General features: G+C 37.1%; 1 protein-coding gene across 1 annotated transcript in view; it reads left to right on the plus strand.

Annotated features, from left to right (window-relative positions):
* Positions 1–27,002, plus strand: part of PSME4 (proteasome activator subunit 4) — a 91,462-nt gene that overhangs the window by 61,638 nt on the left and 2,822 nt on the right. The window contains exons 30-45 of the mRNA XM_019662108.1: positions 999–1,052; positions 1,831–1,960; positions 2,470–2,551; positions 4,606–4,759; positions 5,312–5,381; positions 6,328–6,453; positions 7,003–7,155; positions 9,481–9,585; positions 9,927–10,018; positions 11,265–11,396; positions 11,732–11,940; positions 13,795–13,880; positions 21,728–21,856; positions 22,537–22,692; positions 25,051–25,213; positions 26,423–26,556. Coding sequence (XP_019517653.1) covers positions 999–1,052; positions 1,831–1,960; positions 2,470–2,551; positions 4,606–4,759; positions 5,312–5,381; positions 6,328–6,453; positions 7,003–7,155; positions 9,481–9,585; positions 9,927–10,018; positions 11,265–11,396; positions 11,732–11,940; positions 13,795–13,880; positions 21,728–21,856; positions 22,537–22,692; positions 25,051–25,213; positions 26,423–26,556 — 1,975 coding nt within the window. The remainder of the gene's footprint in view (positions 1–998; positions 1,053–1,830; positions 1,961–2,469; positions 2,552–4,605; positions 4,760–5,311; positions 5,382–6,327; positions 6,454–7,002; positions 7,156–9,480; positions 9,586–9,926; positions 10,019–11,264; positions 11,397–11,731; positions 11,941–13,794; positions 13,881–21,727; positions 21,857–22,536; positions 22,693–25,050; positions 25,214–26,422; positions 26,557–27,002) is intronic.

Raw genomic sequence — 27,002 nt, forward strand, 5'->3', positions numbered from 1 at the left:
TGTAGATGAACCATAACTACGTAATGAAATCTACACATTGATTCTGAAAAAATACAAAAATGTTAGGAAATAATTATTGTGAAGATTTCCTGATTGCTACTTGTAGCTATGGAGGTGGTGGAAAACACTGTCTTGCAATAATTACCTTACTATCATATCTTTTTTTAATGTAAATTCTGTTTGATTTTTTTTTTAAATTATTTTTTTATTGTGAAATACACATTTTTTAGAATTAGTTTCAGGTGTACAACACAGTGCAATAGTTATACTTTTTACCCCTCGAGGTGACAACCCCCTTCTCCCAATCCGCTGCCCCACTTCCCCCCAATATCATACATATCTATTACAATTCCCTTGACTCCACTCCCACACTATATCTCTTTGATTTTTAAGTACACATATCAATCATTAAATTCTAAATCAAGTTCACATTTATCTCTTCATAGCTCTTATAATATTAACTTTTTGATCAAATTTATATAAATTTGGTATCAGGATATTAGTAAACTGTTTTTAGATTTTGGAACAAAAGCACCTCAGGGCTTCAGTGATAACACTCAACCAAGAGCCTTCCTAACTTGATTTCATCTTTGCCTTCTGAATATGCTTATTAATTTTTTTCTAACATGTCTGTATATAAATAAACTAATATTGTAGCCTGTCTCATGTGTACCTGGAGTGCCAGGTAGGCAGACTTCCCCTAGCTGATTAATTACCACTCATAGATTTACTTTTGAATGGCTGTTCAGGAACAGTGGACTTGCTCAGTGCACCTAGCATTTTTTTTTTTTTTTGGTTTTCTTTCTGTCCTTCAAGTTCTTTTCCCAGTGTCACTGTTTACCCATCTGTTTTTATTTTGGCTTGCTTCTTTACACTCAGGTGTTGAGAAGTAATGGATGGTGAATCTGGCCAGAATTGAATTTGTGACATTGTCTGATGTTCACCTTAGTATTGTATTAAAATTACACCTCACCTGAATATTTTTCTTTTTTCTTAAGGAACTATGAAAATTTGGTAAACACTTTGCTAGATGGTGTGGAGCAAAGAAATCTGTAAGTGCAAGAACTTCTTTTTAATTCTCAAAGTTTTTATCTTAAATATCACAAGAGATTTCTGCCTTGGAAGCCATGAATGGCTATCAAAAAATATTATAGTCTGATTCATGAATTTATAATACCAGGAGGGGAAGTTTGGGACTAATGATACTAGTGATTCTTCAATGTACTGTATTTGCCGTGTATAATGCACACCCATGTTTTTGGGCCAAATTTTCAGGGAAAAAAACCTTTTGTTTCAATTTTTTAATTTAAAATTTTATTTGTTTACATTTAGGTACTTGTTTTTTGTATTATAAAGGAATTTTAGCATTTTTTTAAAACATATTACAGTACAAGAAATTTTATGTACCGGTAACAAATGTACAATATATACGCATCATAGAAGGCCAAAAACTCTTCATTGTTGCAAGTCCGTCATAAGTTCAACAAAACCAGTTATCATATTCCAGGGCATTATTTTGCATATGGATATCGTTATTGATTTATATAGTTAACACTTTTAACACATAAACATAAATAAAAGAATTAAAAACATTTATATAGATACGGAATTAGTATTACCCATGTATAGTGCGCATCCTTGCCCTCACAAATTTGGGCAAGAAGTGTGGATTATACACAGCAAAATACGGTACCTATTTTATTTCTTCGGAAATTTAAAAATGTTTCAACGTAATTTTGGAGTGTTTTTTTTTGTTTGTTTTTTTAAGTGGTTTTGTGAGCAATATGTTTTGTGATTTTTTTTTCCCCGTCCTCCCCCTTCCCTTTTCAGGCCCTGGAAATTTGAACATATAGGCATTGGGCTTCTGTCTCTACTCTTGAGAGATGACCGAGTGTTACCTCTTCGTGCCATACGTTTTTTTGTTGAGAATCTCAACCATGATGCAATTGTAGTTCGAAAGGTAGATACTTTATTTTAGTTACAGTCTTGGGTTTAAGCATTTTTACCTCACCCAAAGCTTTACATTTTTCACAAACAAGACACACTTAATAAATATCTTGAAGTGCATTGATTTGAAATCTAATTCTATTGGTTGAGAGATGCTAATAAGTCATCTAGCAAAGTATTTACTATTGGTTGGGTACAAGATGGGGCTGACCTAACGTGGTACACTGGAGAAAGACCTGTAAGAAATGTTTAGGCTGAGATTTGAAGAATGAGCAGGTCTTGGTTTAGCAAAGAAAGGATCAAAGTTTTCTAGACAGAGACTAGCGTGGATGAAGATTCAACAATAAGAACTGTGAATGACTCCTTGCAAGTCAAATTCAGCACTCACATGGCTATACCACTAGATATCAGTGGGCGAGGTATTTTAAAAGAAACAATATAGCCTCTGCTTTGATCAAGACAGGCAACTGTTTGAGAAATTTTATGATTTTGATTCATGTACCATACCTGTTCCTTTTCTAGATGGCAATCTCAGCAGTTGCTGGTATTCTTAAGCAGCTAAAAAGAACCCACAAAAAGCTGACCATCAACCCCTATGAAATCAGTAAGTATTAACAAATGTAAATTAATAGTGCTTGTCAGCAAACTCAGAATGTTTCCTTGAAATGTATAAATTACAGTTCTTGAGATCTCAGATATTTTTCTGTACAAACTAGAAGTATAAAAAGATTTTAATACAAAGTATGAAATAATATTATAAAGAGAAACAGTTGGCTTAGTAAAAACTAGTAGTAAAGGGCCGGCCGAGTGGCGCGATGGTTAAGAACTGGCTTGGGACGCCAGAGGACCCCGGTTCGGATCCCACATATGAGGGCCAGTGACACTGCCCTCCGCAGCTGAGATGCTGAACAACAGCTCAACCTGGAGCTGGGCTGCCCTGAGTCGCTGGCGACGGCTAGGCTGCAGCCCCTGTACAGTGGGTTGCCATGGGCTACTGTGTGTAGCCAGCAGCCGCGGTGAGTGGCCGTCCAGAGGCCGGTGACTGATCTGCCTCGCCCGGGAAGAGCGCAATGATGGTGCCAACTTGGGCCAGTGAAGCAACATCCTCCACAACTAGACTGAAGAACAAAACGACAGCAACTTGTCTGTACCCCTTCCCCCAATTCCCCAGCACTGTTCCCTTCCCCCAATTCCCCAACATTGTTCCCATCCCCCCAATTCCCCAATAAAAATCTTAAAAAAAACAAAAAACAAAAAACTAGTAGTAAAAAGTATACATATAAGAATAGATTGACTGTATGTCTTCTAAATACACATACCTTTTGGGCTGGCCGAGTGGTGTGTTGGTTAGGAGTTGGCTTGGGACGCCAGCTCTGAGCAGAAGGGCCCTGGTTCGGATCCCACATATGAGGGCCAGTGACACTGCACCCTCTACAGCTAAGATGGTGAACAACAGCTTGACCTGGAGCTAGGCTGCTGTGAGTTCGCCTGCGGTGGGGTAGGCTACAGTGGGGTTGGTGGGCAGCTGGCGTGGACTTTCTTGAGCTGCCATCCAATGGCCAGCAAGCGACTGCCTCACCCAGGAAGAGTGCAATGATAATACCAACATGGGACAATGAAATGACGTCCTCTACAACTAGGACAGCAACTTGTCTTTTCCCCTTTCCCGATTCCCCAATGCTGTTCCCCTCCCCCAATTCCCCAATAAAATCTTAAAAAAAAAAATACACGTACATTTTGTACACTTTGGGCAAACATGTCATCTACTTCTTATTTATCTCACCAACTAAGCAATTATACTAGTTATTAAATTGTATTTCAAAGACTTAAAATACCATTACCATGAACACATCAATATGTTAAGTGTTTCTCTCTGGGTGGTAGGATTAGAGGCAAGGTTAATTTTCTTCTTTATACCTTACTGTAGTATCAAACTTTTTTAATCTCATAATCAGAAAAAAATAATTTGATTTTAGAGGAAACACGTTATTTTTATTCCTTTCTCTATCAGATGTTTTTATCTTTGATAACTCCTGCTATTCAGGCAGCTATTTTTTGGCAGGGAAGTATAGCTATGTGACACCATCTTTATGTTGGACCACTATAAAATGGGGTTAACTAAATGTGGGAAAGATTCATTATGTTCTTACTGTTAATCTTGTTTTATCCTCACTTGAAACAGATGTTTGTAAGTCTCATATTAAATGAATATTTAATGGTTAAAAAAACAAACAAAAAAAAAACCCCAAGTGTCTTTGTGTATGTAAAGAGAGAATGTCAAAGTACATATGGTGAAATGTTAAATTTGGGGACATCTGGGTGAAGAATATATGGGAATTCTTTAAACTTTGTAGATCAGAAATTAATTCGAACCTAAAAAAAGTTTGGACAAAATTAATCCTTTTAATTTTGGTGGAAGTAATAAAGTGTGGATCTTACTTGATTTTCTCTCCCCAAATAACTATCCCAACACCATTCTGTGGATTATCCCATCTCTTCCCCTCTGGTTTGAAATGCCTCCTATATATGTAGTCTTGCCTTGAAGGAATTTTCATAGTCTTTTTATGAATACAAAGTCACACTAATCCTGTTGATTGAAAGTTTAGAGTATAGCATGGATATTTTTAAGTTTATCAAATGCAATTGTCTTTTCCTTAGGTGGATACCCTAAATCCACTCAAGTTCTTGCTGGTGATAGGCCTGATAATCATTGGTTGCATTATGACAGCAAAAATATACCAAGAACTAAAAAAGAATGGGAGTCAAGTTGCTTTGTGGAAAAAACTCACTGGGGATATTACACCTGGCCACGGTAAGTTGCAACTTGCCATGCATCTTACTATTAAAGAGGTTATCTTTGATATAATTTGTTTAGTCATCTTTGGATTTCTGGGGAGGTTCAGAAGCACTTGAAGCAATTAGAGGGACTCTGATACCAAAGATACACAACCTCCAAGTGTTTTTCCTTTTCCCTCTTCCTCTTTTTCTTTTGCTTCTGCCAATGCTATGACTCGATTCTCCCTCTTTCCTTGTTTTTCCACGGAAACACTTAGACTTCCTTAGTTCCACCATTAACGTCTAAGGTGTAATAGCTTCTCTAAATGATATTCCTACCTATTGATATTAAACATGCCTAAACTAGCCCAGAGAAACTTATTTGTCTCTTATTGTTGACTCCAGTAATTTTTGTCATCATGGCACAGTGATCTGATAGATTTTTGAGGCCATGACTGTTCGTGATGTACTCCTATGCCTAAACTTAGCAGCTAATAGAATCCATTAAAGGTGCCTTCTATGCTTTCTACCCATGAAGCTCTAATATTTTTTCCTATGTGTATTACAAATATAAACTCTTACTGTGTAGGAATATGGTTGTTTATGCCGGTGTAGAAGAGCAGCCTAAGCTTGGCAGAAGCAGGGAGGATTTGACAGAGGTAAGCATTCCATTTTCACTGTGTAAACACTTACCCTAGTTCAAATGCATCTTACTTTTAGCCACTGGTTTATTTCAAACTCAGTTCATGTTTTGTTTCGTTTTATTTTTTTCCCCCCTAATTCATCTATTTCAGCATAGCACTGGGTTAAATATTGGTAAATATGTACTCCCTTACTTCATCCCTCCATTTCCCCCAGGCTCCCCATTCTATTAGACCCAGTGGGCAGGATTCTTTTTATAGCTAAGGTTACTCTCACGTTACTACCCTACCCCACATAGCACTCACTTGGGTACTACTTTATGTAGTCATCTGCTATTTTCCTGTACAATATCTGTCTGCTAGCAGGCTTCTTGAAGGCAAAGATAATGATTAGCTTTTTATTGATAGTTTATTTCATATAAATGATGGGAACTCAGTAAACAGATGTTTGTAGATTTAAGTCTTCATAAGACATTTATCATTTTGAAAGTTGATTTAAGAGCTTTTAAGTTTATGTCGTCCTCAATTAAGTTAATGGAGTTATAGCATTTATTTTCTAATTCTTGACAAAATTTACCTTTTAATGTCGGATGTTTTATACATATGGAAATAATTTGCTGGGGTTTGGTGTATAGTTTTGGGCTTTTCCTAAATTGCATACAAGATTGCAGAGTAGCATTAACTCTTCATTTTCTAAGCAGAAAGTTCACAGTTTGGGAAATGGAATCCAAACTTGGAAGATCCGAAGGAAACTTTTAACTATTCTTAGGATTTAACATTTTTAGGAGGCAATGTTATATTGGTTCTAGAAAGCCTCTGTTAGAACTAAAAATTATTTAGAAAAAAAACAGTAGCCAATTGTTGGGTATCAAAACCTTTAATAGTTGAATTTTAACATTTTCAGAGCCATGTATGTAAGTAGATTTTAAACCCTGATGTTGTTTTTTTTTTTTTAACTTTATAGGCAGAACAGATTATATTTGATCATTTTTCTGATCCTAAGTTTGTTGAACAGTTAATTACTTTTCTATCTTTGGAAGACAGAAAAGGAAAAGATAAATTTAATCCTCGACGTTTTTGCCTCTTTAAGGTAAGTATGTTATTTATATACCTTCTTCATTAGACTTAGTGACTATCAGTTTGAAGGTTCGTAAGTTTTAAAGTATTTGATCAAAGTTTGAGTTTAGTCATGTTATTTTCATTAAAAATGACTCTGGAAGTTATGCCAATCCTATTGATCTTATATAGAGTCCTAAGGTCCTAGGACTCTATTTTTTAAAAAGCTCCTTTTTTTGTAATTAGCAGTAGACGCCAAAACAAAACCCCACAAAACTATACATTTGATGTTTATTTGATTTTTGTTTGTTTTTTGAGCCTACGTGTGTGTGTGTGTCCTTTCTAAGGTCAAAAACATTATTAATTTCTATTTAATTGATTATATTTTAATGTGATATGTAAAATGACAGTATTCTTTCCATTTTAACTTAGAGATCTTGTTAAAGCAGTTAAGTTCTAGAGGAAGAACTGTTGGGTTTTTTTTAAAGCACAGTAGTAATGTAGTAAACAAATACAAACATAATTATAATGGAAATGATAGTCATTTAAGTAGTGAAGAACTTTCTCTTCTTTGTTTTTATAGGGTATATTCAGAAACTTTGATGATGCCTTTTTGCCAGTTCTGAAGCCCCATTTAGAACGTCTGGTTGCCGATTCACATGAAAGCACCCAGCGATGTGTTGCAGAAATTATAGCTGGTTTAATCAGAGGTTCTAAGCATTGGACATTTGAAAAGGTGATATATTTGTACAGCACCCTCTCTGTTAGAGCTGCATTATCCATTGATGTAGCAATTCCCAACACAGTAGATATTAATACTTAAAATATGAAGTGTTCCATTTGATAATGCTTTCGCGTATAGGATACAGAGTAGTTAGTGGTCTATAGGTGACATTCATACCTTTTAAGATTTGAATTATTTGCCAGCATTAGGGGGAATAAAATCAGGATATGCCATGTAAAAATGATTTCAGTTTATTTTAAAAAATAGAAAGATCTTGGAACAGTGGTCCCACACTGTTGCACTCCATCGGTTGGCTAGTGCTGTGCATGGGCTTCTCCCTTCACGCAGCCCTCTAGCTTCTCATTAAATCTGTTCTCTTAGTCTCCTTGCTCATCTGCATTACTCATTTGGTCTTCTAGACAGTTTGTGTGTGACACCCTTGTTGTTTTAGTATCACAACTTTTTTTGTTGTTGTTTTTAGCTGAGCCATCCTGCCACCTGTTGGCAGCTCAGCGGCAGCTCAGCTCAGGCCGGGAATCAAACCGACGACCCTGTTGCTTAGAGCTCACATTCCTGAGTGAGCTCTTAACCAACTGAGCCACTCGGCCAGCCCTAGTATCACTCTTTTTTCATTGTAAGATTAATTTTTCATGCTGCCCTAAGGTTAGTTTCTTAGCAAAATTCACTAGACTGAAAATAACTTAGCAGTATATGTGGAATGTCTGAATATAAGTTAGGCCACCATTTCCTCAAATAAAACAAGTACTGTTTTTGGCAAATTTAATCCCACATACTTTTAAGGGAACTGAGAATACTTTATAATATATTTATTTAGTTATGTGTTCAATTCACTTATTAAATAAAAGTATTTGTTAATTTGTAATAGTGACTTTTTCCTGTTCACATGTCATGAAACAAGTTTATTTAAACATGTCACATATACCCCTGTCATCTTTTCGCTGTTATTTCTGAGTTACTTCTTTTCTAGACACATCTCCTTTCCATAAAGTTGTTTAACATAGAGCTTTCTTCTCCCTTTAATCATTGCCTGGTGTTACCACACTGGAAACCTCATCCCAAGCCCCCTCCCCCCCCCAATTTGTCCTGTATAGATTTTTGAATAAAGTGCAGTCCATGAACCTACAGCATGGGCATCACTTGGGAGCTTGTTAGAAAAGTAGGATCTCAGGTTCCACCCTGATCTAATGAATCAGAACCTGCATTTTATCAGGATCTCAAGGTGATTAGTAGTCTCATTAAAATGTGAGTGGGCTGGCCGAGTGGCTCAGTTGGTTAATAGCTCACTCAAGAGTGTGAGCTCTGAACGACAGGGTCGCTGGTTCGATTCCCACGTGGGCTGGAGCTGAGCTGCCAGCAGGTGGCAGGTTGGCCCAGTTTTTAAAAAAAAAAAAATGTGAGAAAATCTATGCACATATATTTGCAGTCTCTGTATAACTGAACTTTTTTTTTTTTTTTAAATTGGGGAATTGGGGGAGGGGAACGGACAAGGTGCTGTCCTTTTGTTCTTCAGTATAGTTGTGGAGGATATTGCTTCACTGGCCCATGTTGGCATTATCATTGTGCTCTTCCTGGGTGAGGCAGTTACTCGCCAGCGATTGGACGGTGGCTCATGGCAGCTCACGAAAGCCATGCCCGCTGCTGGTCAGCCCTGCTGCAGCCTATGCCATCGCCACTCGCAGCAGCCCAGCTCCAGGTTGAGCTGATGTTTACCATCTTAGCTGTAGAGGGAGACACGTCACTGGCCCTCATATATGTGGAACTGAACCGGAGGAGCCCTGCTGCTCAGAGCTGGCGTCCCAAGTGAACTCCTAACCAATGCCCCACTCGGCTGGCCCATGACTGAACATTTTTTAAAGCTATTGATTATAATCCTGAACTTGGAATTGGAAGGTTATACTTTAGGCTAATACTGAATTGTGTTAAGATGTCATTGCTTCCTATATTAGAGTTCAGCCAAATGACCTCTAAAAGGATGCCAAACTTAGAAATGATTGAGAGTTTGTTTCAGCCTAGTATACTAAAATTTTAGAAAGAGAACCTATAGTAGTATGAGAGATTTTGTAAGGAACTATATAAAAGTTGTCTCCTCTTTTCTGAATAATTTTTTTTGGGGGGTGGGGTGGAAATCATCTTATACCTGCATATGTATGATGGTAATATGGTGGTTACTTTTCTGGATTATTTGGGTGTTCTAAGAAATAGTTTAAATGAAGTACCAGTTTGTGTGTTTGTATGTGTGTGTTTCCAGGGAAAGATAGTTGAAGAAAAATGTTCTGCATCTCATTAACTGTTTCCCATGCAATTTGCTCTGAGCAGGTGGAGAAGCTTTGGGAACTTCTATGCCCTCTGCTTAGAACAGCATTGTCCAACATCACGGTTGAAACATACAACGATTGGGGAACTTGTATAGCAACGTCCTGTGTAAGTTCTCCTCACTTTTGTGTTCAACTGATCAATCCAAACTTTTATACCCTGTCTCCAAATCTGTGAAATCTCATTATACCTCTTGAATCAACACTAAATATATCCATAGCTTGTATACTTTGATTTTAAGACAATCCATTTAGCTAAAACAATTTTTTCACTGTTAATCTTCCTAACATGAGCTGTGGTAATACATTTGGATTTGATTCAACTGTAACTTTTAGTTTGATTTTCTTCCTCTATACTTACATTTATTTATTTCTAAAACAACAGAATATGACTTACTTACAGAACTGTATAACCCCTATTTTAATTGTTACTTTATATTTTCAACACAGGAAAGCAGAGATCCTCGGAAACTTCACTGGCTTTTTGAGATGCTGTTGGAATCACCATTGAGTGGTGAAGGAGGATCCTTTGTAGATGCATGGTAAGTAAAAAGAAAACTTATGCAGTTAAAAGATTTTGCAACAAAAGATGACATTTTTGTTCTTGATGTATGATTGGAAGTAAACAGTCTATACTCATAAAGCCTAAATAATGTAACTACAGTTGACCCTTGAACAAAAACGGTTTGAACTGCTTGGGTCCACTTATATGCATATTTTTATCAGTTACACAATCGGTCCACCATAATCCTGGGTTTCACACCTGCAGATTCAACCAACCTCGTACCGAAAATACTGTTGGGAATCCACGGATGTGGAGGGCTGATTGTATGCATTGTTCTACACCTTTTTATTATGTTTTTTTTAAGCTGAGCCATCCTGCCACCTTTGGCAGCTCAGCGGCTGCTCAGCTTGGGCCGGGAATTGAACTGCTGTTGCTCAGAGCTCAAACTCTTGAGTGAGTTCTTAACCAACTGAGCCACTCGGCCGGCCCTTAACACCACTTTATATAGGGGTCTTGAACATCTGGGGGGTGCTGGAACTATCCCTCTGCAGATACCTAGGGACAACTGAAATTCTAGGGGAATCAAACATTATATGTGAATTTTTGACTGCACAGGGGTTGGTGCTCCTAAACTTAGTGTTCAAGTGTCAACTGCACTTTCTTCTATGAGATGATGTGATCCAGTTCAGTACAGCATACAGTGCTAAGTAGAGTTATTTCTCAATTGGGAACAAGTAGGAGAAATGGAAGCAACCTGAGCAAGTCATACTTAAGTTAGGTTCAGCTTTCTCCACTGTCAAATCTTTTATATCACGACTGCCTTTTAGTACCATGACAATATTAACTTCTTTATCGCATCTACTCATTTTTTACTCTTTCCTATTTGGAAAGGAGAGAGTAATCCTCTTAAGGAAAAATATACTTGGTGGTGTGTAAAGAGTTGGAAAAAATTAGTGGGCAAGAGAAATCTAGATAATTTTGTTAATAATAATTATTATTTTTCTTAGCAAGGAATCTTCTGGTGCTTAGAGATTAACTCAAATAGCATTCTAAAGTCAGTATTTTGATGGTATAGTAGTAAGATGAAATGAGAATAGAGAGAAAATGAGGTAGGAAAAATAGCAAAATCTTTGTTAAGATGCTGTTTTGAATTGTCAGTTTTATTATTTATTAGGTGAGAAAATGAAATGATTATCAGTGAATTCCAGACATAATAATCTATACTGTCAATACGTAAAGATGGAAATGAACTCTAGCACAACTCTCCTGTGCTTTCATTATAGTCGACTCTACGTCCTGCAAGGTGGCCTTGCCCAGCAAGAGTGGAGAGTGCCTGAGCTATTGCACAGACTACTGAAGTACTTGGAACCCAAACTCACCCAGGTTTACAAAAATGTCAGGGAAAGAATAGGGAGGTAGGTATTTTCTTGGTGATACAGCATACCTCTTGAATTCTTTTTATTATTAAATTTCAATATCTGATAATACATACTGATTATGTTGCTATTGAGTTTCATGGTGTCCTCTTCAAATTTTATTTTATATTTTGTTGTGGGACACTAGACAAGAGGCCCTGAATGTAAAATAGGCTAGCAGTTCCCACACACCAGTTGTTAATGCCTCAGAATTGAAGGTACAAGCACAAGAGACCTTCTCCAGTAATTGTGCTGGTTGGGTTACTTTAACTTTTGAACCCAGGTTTTATTGATAATGTGGGATCTTTTCTGACTATACATGTTTTATTTTACAGTGTGCTGACCTACATATTCATGATAGATGTTTCTTTGCCAAACACCACGCCAACAGCATCCCCTCGTGTCCCTGAGTTTACTGCTCGAATTCTAGAGAAATTGAAACCCCTCATGGATGTGGATGAAGAAATTCAGAACCATGTTATGGAAGAAAATGGAATTGGTGAAGAAGATGAACGAACTCAGGGCATTAAACTCTTAAAAACTAGTGAGTGGCTAAAATTAGTAGAAACTTACTTAAAAACATATTTATTTAGATTTTCCCAGGGTTTTTTTTTCTCCTATTTTTTATTATTGTGGGAAAACGTGCATAATATAAAATTAAGAGTTCAGTGGCATCAAATACATTCACATTGTTGTCCAGTCATCACCATCATCTATTGTTAGTATTCTTTTCATCTTGCAAAATTGTAACTTATCCACTAACCAATAACTCCTTACTCTCCCCTTCCCCCAGGCTCTAGCAACCACCATGCTCCTTTCTGTCTGAATTTGCCTTGGTCTAGGTACCGCATTTAAGTGGAATCATCAGTGTCTGGCTTTTTTCACTTTGCATTGTTTTCAGTGTTTATCTATTCATCTGTTGATGGACATTTAGGTTGTTTATATCTTTGGACTGTTGTGAATAATACTGCTATAAGTGTTGGTTTAGAAGTACCTGTTTAAGTCTGCATTTTCTTTTGAGCATCAATTGCTAGATCATATGGTAATTCTGTGTTTAACTTTTTGAGGAGCCACCAAGCTGTTGTCCATATCCATGCCAACACTTGTCTTGTATTTTATGACTAACTATCCTAATTGGTGTAAAGAAAGTATCTTGTGGTTTTGATTTGCGTTTCCCTAATGATAAGTGGTTGAACATCTTTTCATTTGCTTATTTGCCATTTTTGTATCTTTTTTGGAGAAATGCCTATTTAAGTCTTTTGCTCATTTTTGGATTAGATTGTTTTGTTGTTGTTGAGTTGTACTTCTTTGTAGATTCTGGCTATCAATCTCTTATTTGATGTATGATTTGCAAATATTTTCTCCCATTCTGTGGGTTGTCTTTTTTTACTCTCTTGATAGTGTCCTTTGATGCACAAGAGTTTTTTATTTTGATAAAGTGTAATTTATTTTTTTCTTTTGTTGCTTTTTTGCTTTTGGTGTCATGTCCAAGAAATCATTGCCATATCCAGTGTCATAAAGTTTATCCCTTAAGTTTTAAGAGTTTTATAGTTTTATCTCTTATGTGTAGGTCTTTAATCCACTGTCAGGTAATTTTTGTATATGGTGTAAGATAATGGTCTGGCTTCATTTTTTTTTTTTTTTTGCTTGTAAATGCTTTGTTGAAGATGCTGTCATTTCTTCATTGAATAGTCTTGCCCCTCTTGTTGAAAATTAATTAGCCAAATGTGTGAGGGTTATTTCTAGGCTCTTTAGTCTATTCCATGTGTATATGTCTGTACCACACTGTTTTGATTACTGTAGCTTTGTAGTAAGTTTTGAAATCTGGAAGTGTAAGTCTTCCAACTTTGTTCTTTTTCAAAATTGTCTTGGTTATTGGTGGTATCATTTTTTTTTTTTTAGCTGAGCCATCCAGCCACCTGTTGGCAGCTCAGCGGCTGCTCAGCTCGGGCTGGGAATCGAACTGCTGTTGCTCAGAGCTCAAACTCTTGAGCGAGCTCTTAACCAACTGACCCACTCGGCCGGCCCGGTGGTGTCCTATTTTTATATCTAAAAATTTTTCAAGGATTCTAAATATAAACGCCTAACTTAGTCATTATTTTTGCTCTGTTAGGATTTTTGAAGGCTAGTATTAATTTGTATAGTTATTTCGTACACTGTTAATAATTTGCTCATTCATTTTTTGAGAGTGGTTTCAGTACCCTAGATTGGTTGACACCCTTTGTGGGTCCTGTCATACTATCGATCAGTGTCTAATTTATGAAATAGTATAGACAATCTCTTTCTTAACATTGAAAGGCTGTCAGAGTGGATGTCTGACATTAGCATTACAATATTCTGCTTTGTGGTCTCTTAACTGGATAGCAAACACTGATTCTGTGTGTTCATTTCCAAACAGTATTGAAATGGCTGATGGCAAGTGCAGGAAGATCCTTCTCTACAGCAGTCACAGAACAACTTCAGCTTCTACCTTTGTTTTTTAAGGTAAGTCTGTGGATAAAATTAACAGTGCATCTCCTTTTGACCTTCAAAAGGAATTTATATTTATCATCTGATGGTTGTACGTTTTTAGACTGTGTATGATTTTCATTAGATGATAGTGGTTTAGTATTTGTTGAAATAATCTTTTTCATATTAGGTAAGAGTAGGATCTTGATAGCTACAAGGAAAAATTTACAGACATTGTTTCACTGATAGCCAATTTCCAAGTAGTAATTTAGGAACATGCTGATAGCTGAAAGAAACGCCACAGTAAAATTCTTGAATATAGCTATTTCTGACCTTTTAATTCAATGTATAATAAATCTGAAGATCAGAATGTTCAGTTAATTTTATTTTACAGTGTTAAATGGCACTATAATTGGTTCCAACAAATATCTCTAGGAAGTAACTTATCTCTGGTAATCATATAATGACATTGAAATTTTGTTTGATGAAAGGTATAAGCTGAGGTGGTTTTAATTACTTGTCTAGTCAGAGAATGGAGCCAATAAAACTAAGGTCACAGATTGATTTATTAGTTTCCAGGATTATAGTTTACAGTCGTGCTATGGTTGGCTGTGATTGTTTTCCTCATTGCACATTTGGAAGGCTTGGCACAAAAATTACCACTACTTGACAATTATAGGTCAGTATAATAGTTATTATCGTGTAAGGAGGGCTTTTATTATTGTTCATTTGCAAATAGCATGCTAAACTTTTGATTTGCCACAGTATGCTTTGTCTTGAGGATATTTAAAAAAGATAGCACTACCTGTAATTTTCAAAGAATTCACTATTAAAATATTTTTAAGAATGCTGTGTAGGGCCTGATACCCACGAATACCTCTGGGATCTTTTTGGATATAAAAGTTGACATTAACTATTAGTATAAAGGTCCTTGTTATGTGTAGGTTCTTGGTGTAGATAGGGTTTTTGGGCAATGGTGCTTAAACTTTTTTCCACTGCCACATATGCAGTGGACACAAAACATGATCATAAATGGGTAATAGGCAGTGAATGTTGGGGTAGTTAGAATTATACCCCTTTTCTTTCACACACACACACACACACACACACACACACACACACACACACAAAATCAGAAAGCTAATATATGAGAAAGAGGTTGATAGAAGGATGATTTGAATCCATTTGAAATTTATGAAAAATGGTAATCATTAGAAAGCTGTGCTGCGTAGGTTGCTAGTGACAGACCCAACATTTCACCTGAACTTACAAATACTTGAGGTTGAGAATCTACTTTAGGCTATATTGGTGAATGGCGTCGGGGGTACGAAGGCATCACAGCACAGATGAACAAAGTTATTTTGCAGACAGACCAGACATGTAGAGTGAAGATAAAAAGAGACATCTAAAAAAGAAGCTGTTTACTAAATGGTAGGAGCAGCACACACATGTTGGAGATGAGATCAGAAAGTTCATTTTGGACATATTTGAGGTGCTTATTAGATTCTAAAGGAAGTATTATGTGTCCTATTTTATAAAAAGCAGTTTTATATGAATCAAAAACACCCTTGAAATATGTGTGTGTGTGTGTGTGTGTGTGTGTGTGTGTGTCTCTCTCTCCAAAGTGAAAGTTTCAGTTATTTGGAGTAAGAATCTCCATGTTGCTCAAGATTAAGGAAAGAGGATTTCCAACCAAGAATAGTTTACAGAGCACTGACTTTGGAATAAATAGAGACCTGGTTTAAAATCCTGTCTGTGACAGGTGCTTTTTTGTGACCTTGCACAAGCCACTGAATTTCTAAGACTGTCTTCTTATATGTAAAGTGTGGAATAACAGCAGTATCCCTCACAGAGCTGTGACAAGGATGAAATGAGATAATGCTTATAAAGCAGAAAGCACAGTATAAAATAGTCACTTATATTATTTTCGTTATTAGTCTTTAACGAAATTTAAATTTGGAATAATCGAGAGTTCAAATGGTAGTGGTTAGGGAGAAAGAGGGGCTGTGTTGCATCCTGTTTCATACTTCACTAAATGTTCATCAGAACTCACCACTGAAGAATAATAGTTCGTATACTTCAAACTTACAGAAAAATTAGCAGATGCTGTGATAATTGGTATAAAATTACATGCCACTGATGGCATTTCTTCAGAAAAATTATTTTTCTCAGTAATTAGAGAAGACCCTGTAAAATATTTCCTTTGTTAACTAAATGGATACAGGTTAACACAGTTTAATGTGAGTTAAGTCTTATCTGCGATATACTAAAAATAATAAATTTGTATGAAAATAAGGCAGAAGAAAGATTCAGATCTCTTTTTTATACATCTGTGTATCTGTTACGATTCTTTGATTGCAAACACTGGAAGCCAAATGGTTATGGCAGCAAAACCAGGAAGTTAATTAGATTACCTAGACGTTCTAGGGTAGTTCAAGGAATGGAAGTAAAAGCTTAAGGGAATGGGTAGGAACCACAGAAATTACAGGGGCCCAGGTAACAGAAACTAACAGCCTCTTCAGGGTGCTGTCTCCCTTTATCTCTCTTTAAGATTCAGGTGCCCAGAAGAAAAAGTCTCATTGGCCAGGCTCAGGTCTCTTGCTACTCTAGCTAGGCAGTATGATCCCTTGTTTGACAGTCCTGCCAGAATGACAGATGAGAAGGATGATTTCCCAAACGTTAATCAAAATGTCATTACCAGCAGGAGGAGGAATGGATATTGGCTAGGAAGTGCATGTATTTATTCTCCAAGTAGCCATTAAAACATCCTTCTTACTTCAACTTTTGAGGAAAACCCAAATTACTGTAGGACGTTCTGTTCTATAGTATGGCCAGAAAGCGAAACAAAATAATAGGTAATACGTGAAGAAAGCTCTTAATTTAATGGGCATAGACTTTTTTCCCAAAACTTTTTTTTTTTTTTAAGTGAGATTCACATGGAACTATGATTTTTTTTTTTAAGTTTTTATTGGGGAGGGGAACAGCCAAGTTGTCCTTCAATCTTAGTTGTGGAGGGCGCAGCTAGCTCAGCTCCAAGTCCAGTTGCCATCCGGCTGCCCATCGGCAGCTCATGGATGCTCAGGTCAAGGTGCCGTGTTCAGTCTTAATTGCAGGTGGGTGTAGCCTACCATCCCATGTGGGAGTCGAACCGGAAACCTTGCCTTGTTGTTAGGAGCACATGCTCTCACCAGCCATCCTGCCACCTCCTGGCAGCTCAGCGGCAGCTCAGCTCGGGCATAGCTCACTGCCCATGTGGGAATCAAACCGGTGACCCTGTTGCTCAGAGCTCGCTCTTAACCAACTGAGCCACCTGGCCGACTCTCCCCAAACTTTTTATTTTGAAATAATTATGGATTCACAGGAAGTTTTGAAGATAGTACAAAGGGGTCCCATGTACTCTTTACTCAGTTTTCCCCATTAGTTACATTTTTTCAAACTATAGTACATTTCAAAATTAGAAAATTGAAATGGGTGTGTGTGTATAATTGTGTCATTTTATCACATGTATAGATATGTGTAACCACCACCACAATCAAGATGCAGAAATATTCCATCATCACAGAAATCTCTGTGTTACCTCTTTATAGTCATACCTATCTTCCTTTCCCTTGCCACCCCTAACCCCTGGCAACCACTAATTTGTTCTCCATCTCTATAATTGTCATTTTAAGAATGTCATAAAAATGGAGGTATGTGACCTTTTATGATTGGCTTTTTTCACTCACACAGTTCCCATAAGACTCATCCAAGTTGTTGCACATAAGGCATTTTTCCTTTTCTATGTTTAGACTTTTTTTTTCAATATTGGAGGGAAGATTTAGGCAGATATTTTTTATGAAATGGCTGGCTAATCCACCTCGTTTGGTGCCAGAACTTCCCTTGACTTTAAGATTGTCAGAGTCCTAGCTTTTCTATTAACTTTATATGTGGTTTTTAGAAAATTATGACAATATACCATCTGTGTTCTTTTAAAAGTCATATGATAACTAGAAAGAAAAATAATGCTTTTATTACATTTGAAAAGTTGAAGTGAGTTAGATTCAGGTAAATTTGCCTAAAAGGCAGTTGCTAATAGGGAAAAAAGGTATTACGGTAATTCTTGTTATTTCTTTTTTAAGGATTTTTATTGGGGAATTGGGGGGATGGGAACAGTGCTGGGGAATTGAGGGAAGGGGAACAGACAAGTTGCCGTTGTTTTGTTCTTCAGTCTAGTTGTGGAGGACGTTGCTTCACTGGCCCAAGTTGGCACCATCATTACGCTTTTCCCAGGCAAGGCAAATCAATCGCTGGCTTCTGGACGACCGCTCACGGTGGCTGCTGGCCGCTCACGGTGGCTGCTGGCCGCTCACGGTGGCTGCGGCCGCTCATGCTGGCTGCTGGCTACACACGGTAGCCCATGGCAACCCACTGCCACAGGGGCTGTAGCCTACGCCGTCGCCGGCGACTCACGGCAGCCCAGCTCCAGGTTGAGCTGTTGTTCAGCATCTTAGCTGTGGAGGGCAGTGTCACTGGCCCTCATATGTGGGATCCGAACCGGGGCCCTCTGGCATCCCAAGGCAGCTCTTAGTCAATGCGCCACTCGGCCGGCCCAAATCACTGTACTTCTTTAGTGAGATATTTTACACATATGTTGGCTATTTGTATTTTTCTGGCACTTATCTGTATTTTACCAGTTTTCTGTTGCGGTATTATAACACAATTCCATTTTACAGTTTCCTTTATTTTATTAATTTATTTGTTTTAAAGATTTTTGTTGGGGAATTGGGGGAGGGAACAGCATTGAGGAATTGGGGAAAGGGAACAGACAAGTTGCTGTCCTTTTGTTGTTCTGTCTAGTTGTAGAGAACGTCACTTCACTGGCCCATGTTGGTATTATCATTGCACTCTTCCCGGCTGAGGCAGGTCGGTCACCGGCCATTGGACGGCCGCTCACTGTGGCTCAAGGCAGCTCACGCTGGCTGCTGGCCACTCACGGTAGCTTAATGGCAGCCCACTGCAGCCTACGCCTTCGCTGGCGACTCACGGCAGTCCAGCTCCAGTTTGAGCTATTGTTCAGCATCTTAGCTGTAGAGGGCGCAGTGTCACTGGCCTATGTTGGATCCAAACCGGCAGCTGTGTTGCTCAGAGCTTGCGCTCCCAAGCCAACTCTTAACCAACAAGCCACTTGGCCGGCCCAAGTTACCTTTATTTATTTATTTATTTTATTTATTTATTTTTTTAAATTGGAAAATTGGGGGAATTGGAACAGTGCTGGGGAATTGGGGGAAGGGGAACAGACAAGTCGCTGTCGTTTTGTTCTTCAGTCTAGTTGTGGAGGACGCCGCCCCACCGGCCCAAGTTGGCACCATCGTTGCTCTCTTCCCGGGCGAGGCAGACCAGTCGCCGGCCCCTGGACGGCCGCTCAAGCCGGCTGCCGGCTACACGTGGCAGCCCACGGCAACCCACTGCCACAGGGGCCGCAGCCCACACCATCGTCAGCAACTCAGGGCAGCCCAGCTCCAGGTCGAGCTGCCGTTCAGCATCTCAGCTGTAGAGGGCAGTGTCACTGGCCCTCAAATGTGGGATCCGAACTGGGGTCCTCTGACGTCCCAAGCCAGTTCCCAAGCATCGCGCCACTCGGCTGGCCCATGTTTCCTTTATTTTTGAAATGATGCTTATGTCTGTCCAAGATTATCTTTTTAAGCAGTTCTGTGTTTTCTTCCAACATTTTATGGGGTTACATTAAATTTTGTAGCATAAGATAAAATTTATATCAAAGTTATTTTATATAAATTTTATATAGTGTTCTAGAGATATAGCTTAATTTTCAAGATAATCCATCTACTGATTTAAAATGAAATCTTATATACTTACTCTAGTAACATCTGGTAAGGAAAATTATTTTCATGAAACATTGGACAAATTATCACAGTGAATTAATATACTCAACTTGGAGGATCAGTTGTTAGAGAAATATTAATTCTGACTTGTTAAAATCATAAGGAAGGACTTTATTCAGGACTGTTGTGGTGTGTCATGACTCTTGGTGTGGGAGAGATTGGGCTCAACAGCAAAGACAACTGGGGATATTTAGCAAACAAGCAGAATGCAAGTGGGAGTGGTGGACTGGTGGTGGGGAGGGGGGTCAGTGAATGGAAAATTAAGAAGAAACCTCAAGGGTAGAACCAAGTTAACAAAATTCTTGCTGAAAGCAGACCAGGATGATCAGATAATAAGGGTGGAGGGGTGAGGAAGTTAAAACTATACTTTAAAAAGAAGCAAGAAAATACATTTAGAATATTTTAGCGGATACTAATTTAAGGGTTAGTGACAAAGAAGATAGAGTGAATATACCTTGTTTTATGAATTTTTCTTTGGAACCCTGTAAATACTTTATGTAATCATAGAACAAAATTAAATGAAAGAAAAATTCCTAAAAAGAAAAAGGCAAATACATCATTGTGTATCTGGTTGGTAGGATAAATATACAGAACAGTGGCTATTAAAAATTCATATATGCCTTGTGGATGATATCTTTAGTAATAATATTGGAGTGAAGCTATTATGTATATTGTATAATAAAGAGCAAATAATAATTGTCAGTAGTAAACAAGATTTTTAGCATGAGAGACAAGGGATATAAAAATCCAAGCTGTTCAGTAAAATCACTAATCCAAAATTTGCAACTATCATTTTGATCTCATAATCTGTTTTTATTTAGAAAATATGCTTATTTCCTAGGTCTGTCCACCAAAAAGCTCAGAAACACTAATCAACCTAGTAACAGTCCTAGTGCCCAGATTACAATCTCTAAGTATCATTTCCCATTAGAAGAACCAGGGCTCCATGGAGAAATGGCTGATTTCAGGTTTAGACCAAGAAAAGTTTAAACCTAGGTCACCTTGTCATGACAAGGACTCAGGAGCGAATTCAGCCACCAGCAAGAAGAGTAACTACATTGGATCAAAGCCATTACATTTGTTGAAATTTATTAGTTCATAATGATAATTTTTTAAGAAAAGAATTCATTGTTTACTTTTGGAGGATAGGAGGGAAATCATTCTGAGTAAGAGAGCTTTCTGTGTAAAGTATTACAGGTAACAATGAAGAACGCATGGTATCACCAATTTTCAAATCTCTGTTTTTATAATGGTTCATCACAGAAAGAGAAAATTGAACATAAGTGAAGAAAATACACACCACCACTTATGTTGTGCCTAAATAATCAGGCTTGAAGTCATTGAATGCCACCACAGGAATGCCATCAGGGGAGGAAAGCCACAGTAGGGGAAACTGCAAGACAGAAGGCCTAGATTCTCCCTCCCCCCGCCTCCCCTTGTTATAAAAGAAAAAAAGGGGGAGGATTTGAAAAGAAGATGGGGGGAATCTGTAGAATATTTTAATACTTTTAAAAGAATCTTTATATTTCAGAGACATACTAACCAAATAGTTTATGGTCATTATGTTGAACCAGATTCCAAAAATCCAATTGTAATGTGTGAAATAATTAGGGAAATTTGAGCACTACTGAATATTTTATATTTTAACTAATGAATTTTTATGTTTGATGTCCTTGTTGGTTTTTTATAAGCGACTTGATCTTTTAGAGGTACATAATAAAGTATTTATGGATGAAATATATCTGGGATTTACTTCAAATTAATTGGAGTAGGGGAATCAAAGGAGAGCAAAAACTGAAAGGATCATCCATGAGTTGGTCATTATTGAAGAAGTGACTAACTAATGGGGATTCATTATCCTGTGCTCTGGTTTTGTATGTGTTTGAAATTTGCCACGGAAGTTGATAAAAGTAAAAATGTGATTTCTTCCATGTAAGGTTGCCTTTGTATTTATTGGCTGTTATTTTTCATTTTATGTCTTTGGTTTGTTTTATCGTTCTCTAGATTGCCCCAGTGGAAAATGACAATAGCTATGATGAACTGAAAAGAGATGCAAAGTTATGTTTATCACTAATGTCTCAGGGGTTGCTTTACCCTCATCAAGTGCCTTTGGTACTTCAGGTGCTAAAACAAGTAAGAGTGTACAACAAATATTTATATCCTTTGGTTACAATTTTGGCTTACTAGTCTAAGAATTTCACAAATAAACTGCAGTGCACACAGTAGCTGATAATTGTTTTTATTCTAAAGTTTCTTTTGGTATGAGAGAAGGCATATACTAACCAAAGAAACACACCAAGATTCTATACCTGGCTCTGCCACCAACTTCTACAGCCTTGGGCAGGTCATTCAACCCCCACATTTTCTATATACACAGTTAATTTTTAAGTTTGAATAATGCTGAAAAATATTTTTTAATAGCCCCAATGGTATTCTTTTTGTAGTGGAATTTAGTATTAGTTCTCAATCTTTTTGGCTTTCAATACCCTATATGCTACTATCAAAGGTAAACTAAAATAATGTGCAACCCTTGGAGGAGTTAGTAATTAATTATAAATAATTCTCCTAAAATTGACTTTTATCTGTATGCTCCTTTCCCTGTACTCATAATCATTCATACATCCTGAATAGCTTTACCTGAAATAGCTCATACAACCTTGCATTTAGAAGGAAATATAAGACTAGCTTGCTCTAACTATACCTGTAAAATAGGAAGAATTATATTAGAAGATATTATTTAGATGTAATTTCGGTGTCTATCATCTCATGTTCCTGTCAGCAGTCTTTTCATCATTTCTACTTCTCATTCACAGACAGCAAGGAGCAGTTCTTGGCATGCTAGATACACAGTACTGACCTACCTCCAGACCATGGTATTTTATAACCTCTTTATTTTCCTAAACAATGAAGATGCAGTTAAAGACATCAGGTGGCTGATTATAACTCTTTTGGAGGATGAGCAGCTAGAGGTAAAATTTAAAGCAAATCAAAATTTAATAAATTTAACAAAAGCATCATGGCCCCCCTTTAAGTATTTACACATTGATGTGTTCTGTTAAAGTGTAAATTACTAAAAGTAACTAACATAGCCCTACATGATTAGTGTTGATACCCTGAAATGATTTCCTGTAGTATAAAGGGAAATAAACATCGGGCAGTTCTTGTTCTGGCTCCTCTTTGCAGTTGGGCAGATAACATTACTTATCGGACGGATTTTAAAGGCACCAATAGGAATGTACATGAAGCCAGTTTCAAGAGAATGCAAATCTTCATAGAAATGCTGTTATCCAGTAGCCTTAAGACAGGGTTGTTGTCCCTTTTTTTATTTTCTTTGGTAGAGAAATTAAAGGCAACTTTTGTGGTGAGGCTACATTAATATTTTGTACAGAAAGGTAAATTTGTTAGTTAAAATAGACTAATGTAAGAAAAGCATGTTGTAATTAATATGGAATAAGGTATAACTTTCTAAATTGGCCTTAGATAAAGAAAATGTAATTGAACTTCTTGTGAAATTTTTACTTATTTTATGGACTTAATGGGTTTTCCATGTCCTGGAGCACTCCCAATAATTACTGTATTTTGCTGTGTATAATGCACATTTTTTTACCCAAATTTGTGAGGAAAAAGTAAGTATGTGCATTATAGATGGGTAGTACTAATTCTGAATCTATATAAATGTTTTTAATTCTTTTATTTATGCTTATGAGTTAAAAGTGTAACTCTAGAAATCAATAACGATATCCATATGCAAAATAATACCCTGGAATACGAGCATCAGTTTTGTTGAACTCATGAGGAACTTGCAACGATAAAGAGTTCTTGGCCTTTTATGTTGAGTAAATATCGTAAATTTGTTACTGGTGCATAAAATTTCTTGTACCTTGTATATGTTCTTGTGTTTTGTAATTATTTGTTACATAAAATTTCTGGTACCATAATGTTAAAAAATAAATGCTATAATTCCTTTATAATACAAAAAACAAGTACTAAATGTAAACAAATAAAAATTTGAATTAAAAGATTTTTCTCCCTGAAAGTTTGGGCCCAAAATGTGGGTGCGCATTTTACATGGCAAAATACCGTATGTATTTTTGAGAGGACTGAAAATAGATTGTATCTATTGGAAACTGAGAATGGAGAATTCTCTACCTCCTGAATGAGTACATTCATTTTGCAGTCCTGCTTCCTTGTGTTCTGGGAGCATATAGTGTCCAGTCCCTAGGGTACTCACACGGGTTACAACAACTCCAACTGGCTTCAATTAAAATATTTACAGCCATCTGTAAAATTTTAAAACTTTTTTTTGTATTTTTTTAAACGAAGGAATGGAAAGGTGGAAATCTCAAAAGTCAAAGTGTTTCTTAACTTTAAAGATTATAGCAATTGCATTAAAATCTGTTATTTTCTGGACCTTGTTTTAGAACATTTTTATAGATTATTATTATTTTTTTTAAAGATTTTATTGGGGAATTGGGGGAGGGGAACAGACAAGTTGCTGTCCTTTTGTTCTTCAGTCTAGTTGTGGAGGATGTCGCTTCACTGGCCCATGTTGCTATTATCATTGTGCTCTTCCTGGGTGAGGTAGATTTGTCGCCAGCCTCTGGATGGCCGCTCACTGACAGCTCTTGTCAGCTCACACCGGCTGCCAGCCGTTCACGCTGGCTGCCGGCCACACACAGTAGCTTATGGCAGCCCACTGCAGCAGGGACTGCAGCTAACGCTGTTGCCAACGACTCACGACAGCCCAGCTCCAGGTCAAGCTGTTGTTGTTCACCATCTTAGTTGTAGAGGGCAGTGTCACTGGCCCTAATGTGGGATCCGAACCGGGACGCTACTGCTCTGCTGCTCAGAGTTGGCGTCCCAAGCCAGCTCTTAACCAACGCGCCACTCGGCCGGCCCTATAGATTATTTTTATATCTTCTTCCATGTAGTAGGCTTAAACATAACTGTTATAAACAAAATGATGATGCTTATTAAAATTATCATATTTTTAAAACATACTGGATTTCAGTAATACTTAGCTACAGCTATTTATGATAATATTGGAAAAATCTTTGTAGTAATCTAAATGAGAAATGTTTAAAGAAAGCTTTATATAGTGGCTTTCCTTCATTTTTAGGCCACAGATCTTGACAGTCTGATGAAATCTCCATTAAGAAACTGCAAAAGAGCAAAAAAGGGGGTAGGGGGGTTCCAAAAGAGCATTTATACAATTTCATACAAATGCCAGGGAAAATTCCCCACCCCAGTTCCCACACTACCTTTCTCGCCTTGTCATTCCACCAGCGTTGGGATCTCAGCTCTAATAAAAGTGATTATCTCTACAGGTTCGAGAAATGGCTGCTACCACCTTAAGTGGTCTGCTACAGTGTAACTTCCTTACCATGGACAGTCCTATGCAGATTCATTTTGAGCAACTTTGCAAAACAAAACTACCGAAGAAAAGAAAGCGAGATCCTGGTTCTGTAGGAGATACTATTCCTTCTGCAGGTAACAATACTGGTAGAAAACATCCACATTCTTTTGGGAATTAACCAGGTTACTCAATAAAACTTGTGTTTGCCCTGGGTCTAGGCTAAATACTGAGAATAGTTGTCTCTGCTTTTGAGGAGCTTTGCATAGAAGGCAAGACTGGAATGTAAAAGGAAAAATTGAGATGGGTACAAAGGAACCTGTATATAAGATAAACAAGAGAATAAGACCTGATTATTATGTCATGTGTAAAAAGAAATGTAAACGTGATTGTAAAGAAGTATCTGATCTTGCCACTGCTAACTACAGTCACAAAAATAATGAAAAAGATATACAAAGATTATTAGTAAGTAGGAAGCTTATTGAATTTGCAAGAAGTACTTAGAATGTGAAGCTCTTAACACTTTGTAAGCGGGCATTTTTCTCTATATGACGAGTTTACTCGTTTCCCGCAAACAATGTGTTAAGTGCTGGTTATAGTAGGCTCTTAATTATGTCATATAGATACCTAATAGCAATTTCCAATAAAATACCAATGTATATTCTAGTTTCTTTACTTGAGAACTGTATTTTTTAATAATTAAGCACCGAAATAGTTTCAGGTCTTTGTTATACCAAGTGGCACTGGTTTACAATTCTGAGTACTCCACATTCCCTTTTTCTTAACTTCAACTCCCTATCCACCATGTTTCATATATACCATATAATATAAACACATACATATACACATCTCTATTTAAAAATAATGAGAATTGGAAAGCACTTTAATGTAACTTCTGTTGCTTAAAAAATTGTATGAATTCTGGAGAATATAGACACATTGCGGTTCTGTTTTGAGTGTATTTACCTAATGAATTGGTGCATTCTGTGAGGGGTAGTTACATCCAGACAACTGAGGTCTAATTTTGATTGGAGATTGCTTTAGGATCAGGAGTTGCACCTTTGCATATGCTATGAATTGATCAAAGAAGCCATTATTTTGTGTTTTAGCAAATATGTGACATGTTTCTGACCTAGATATAATTAGGTTGTCATTGAGGGACAGCTACAGGTTGTTTCATTCATCCTCAAAAATCGTGTTTTCAGTGTGTGCATAAAGATTCAGTTTAAATGCAGAAATTTACACATTGAAAACAACTAGCGTAAGTGAAAACTGATTTTATTTCCCTGGAAAAGGACAATGGAGTCCTATAAATATTTGCACGTGTATTGCTGTTTTCTTTGCAGAGTTGGTCAAACGTCATGCTGGGGTGCTAGGACTTGGTGCATGTGTTCTTTCTAGTCCTTATGATGTCCCCACCTGGATGCCCCAGCTACTTATGAATCTGAGTGCACACCTGAATGATCCTCAGCCTATTGAGGTAAAATTTTTCTTTGTTAGTTTCTCTGCACACATATTATCAGTGATGTTTTATAACAAACCATTTATACTGATAATTTCCTAGACACTCTGGACCATCTGCTTTAATCCAGCCACTACTACAACGTTTGCCAGGACCAAGTCTACTTACCAATAATTATTAAAATCTTGCAGAGATCTTGCTGCCATGTATATTTAAGATCTTTTGTTAGCAAGAAAATTACTAAAGCTTCTGTCCCTCCAAGTCCAGTGCAAGTAAAGTATTGTCAGTGTGTCAGTATAGTTAAATTTATACTATTTTACAGCATGTTATATCTAACAAGTATCTAATTGGAAGCTAATATTAAACAGGAAAGTGTGATGGTATTATTTAGTGAGCGCCTATGGCTTTTTGTTTTTTTTTTGTTTTTTTTTTGGGTACCTATATTCTTTTTTTTTTTTTTTTTT

This window comes from Hipposideros armiger, unplaced genomic scaffold (assembly GCF_001890085.2).
Source record: "Hipposideros armiger isolate ML-2016 unplaced genomic scaffold, ASM189008v1 scaffold_366, whole genome shotgun sequence".
NCBI lineage: Eukaryota > Metazoa > Chordata > Mammalia > Chiroptera > Hipposideridae > Hipposideros > Hipposideros armiger.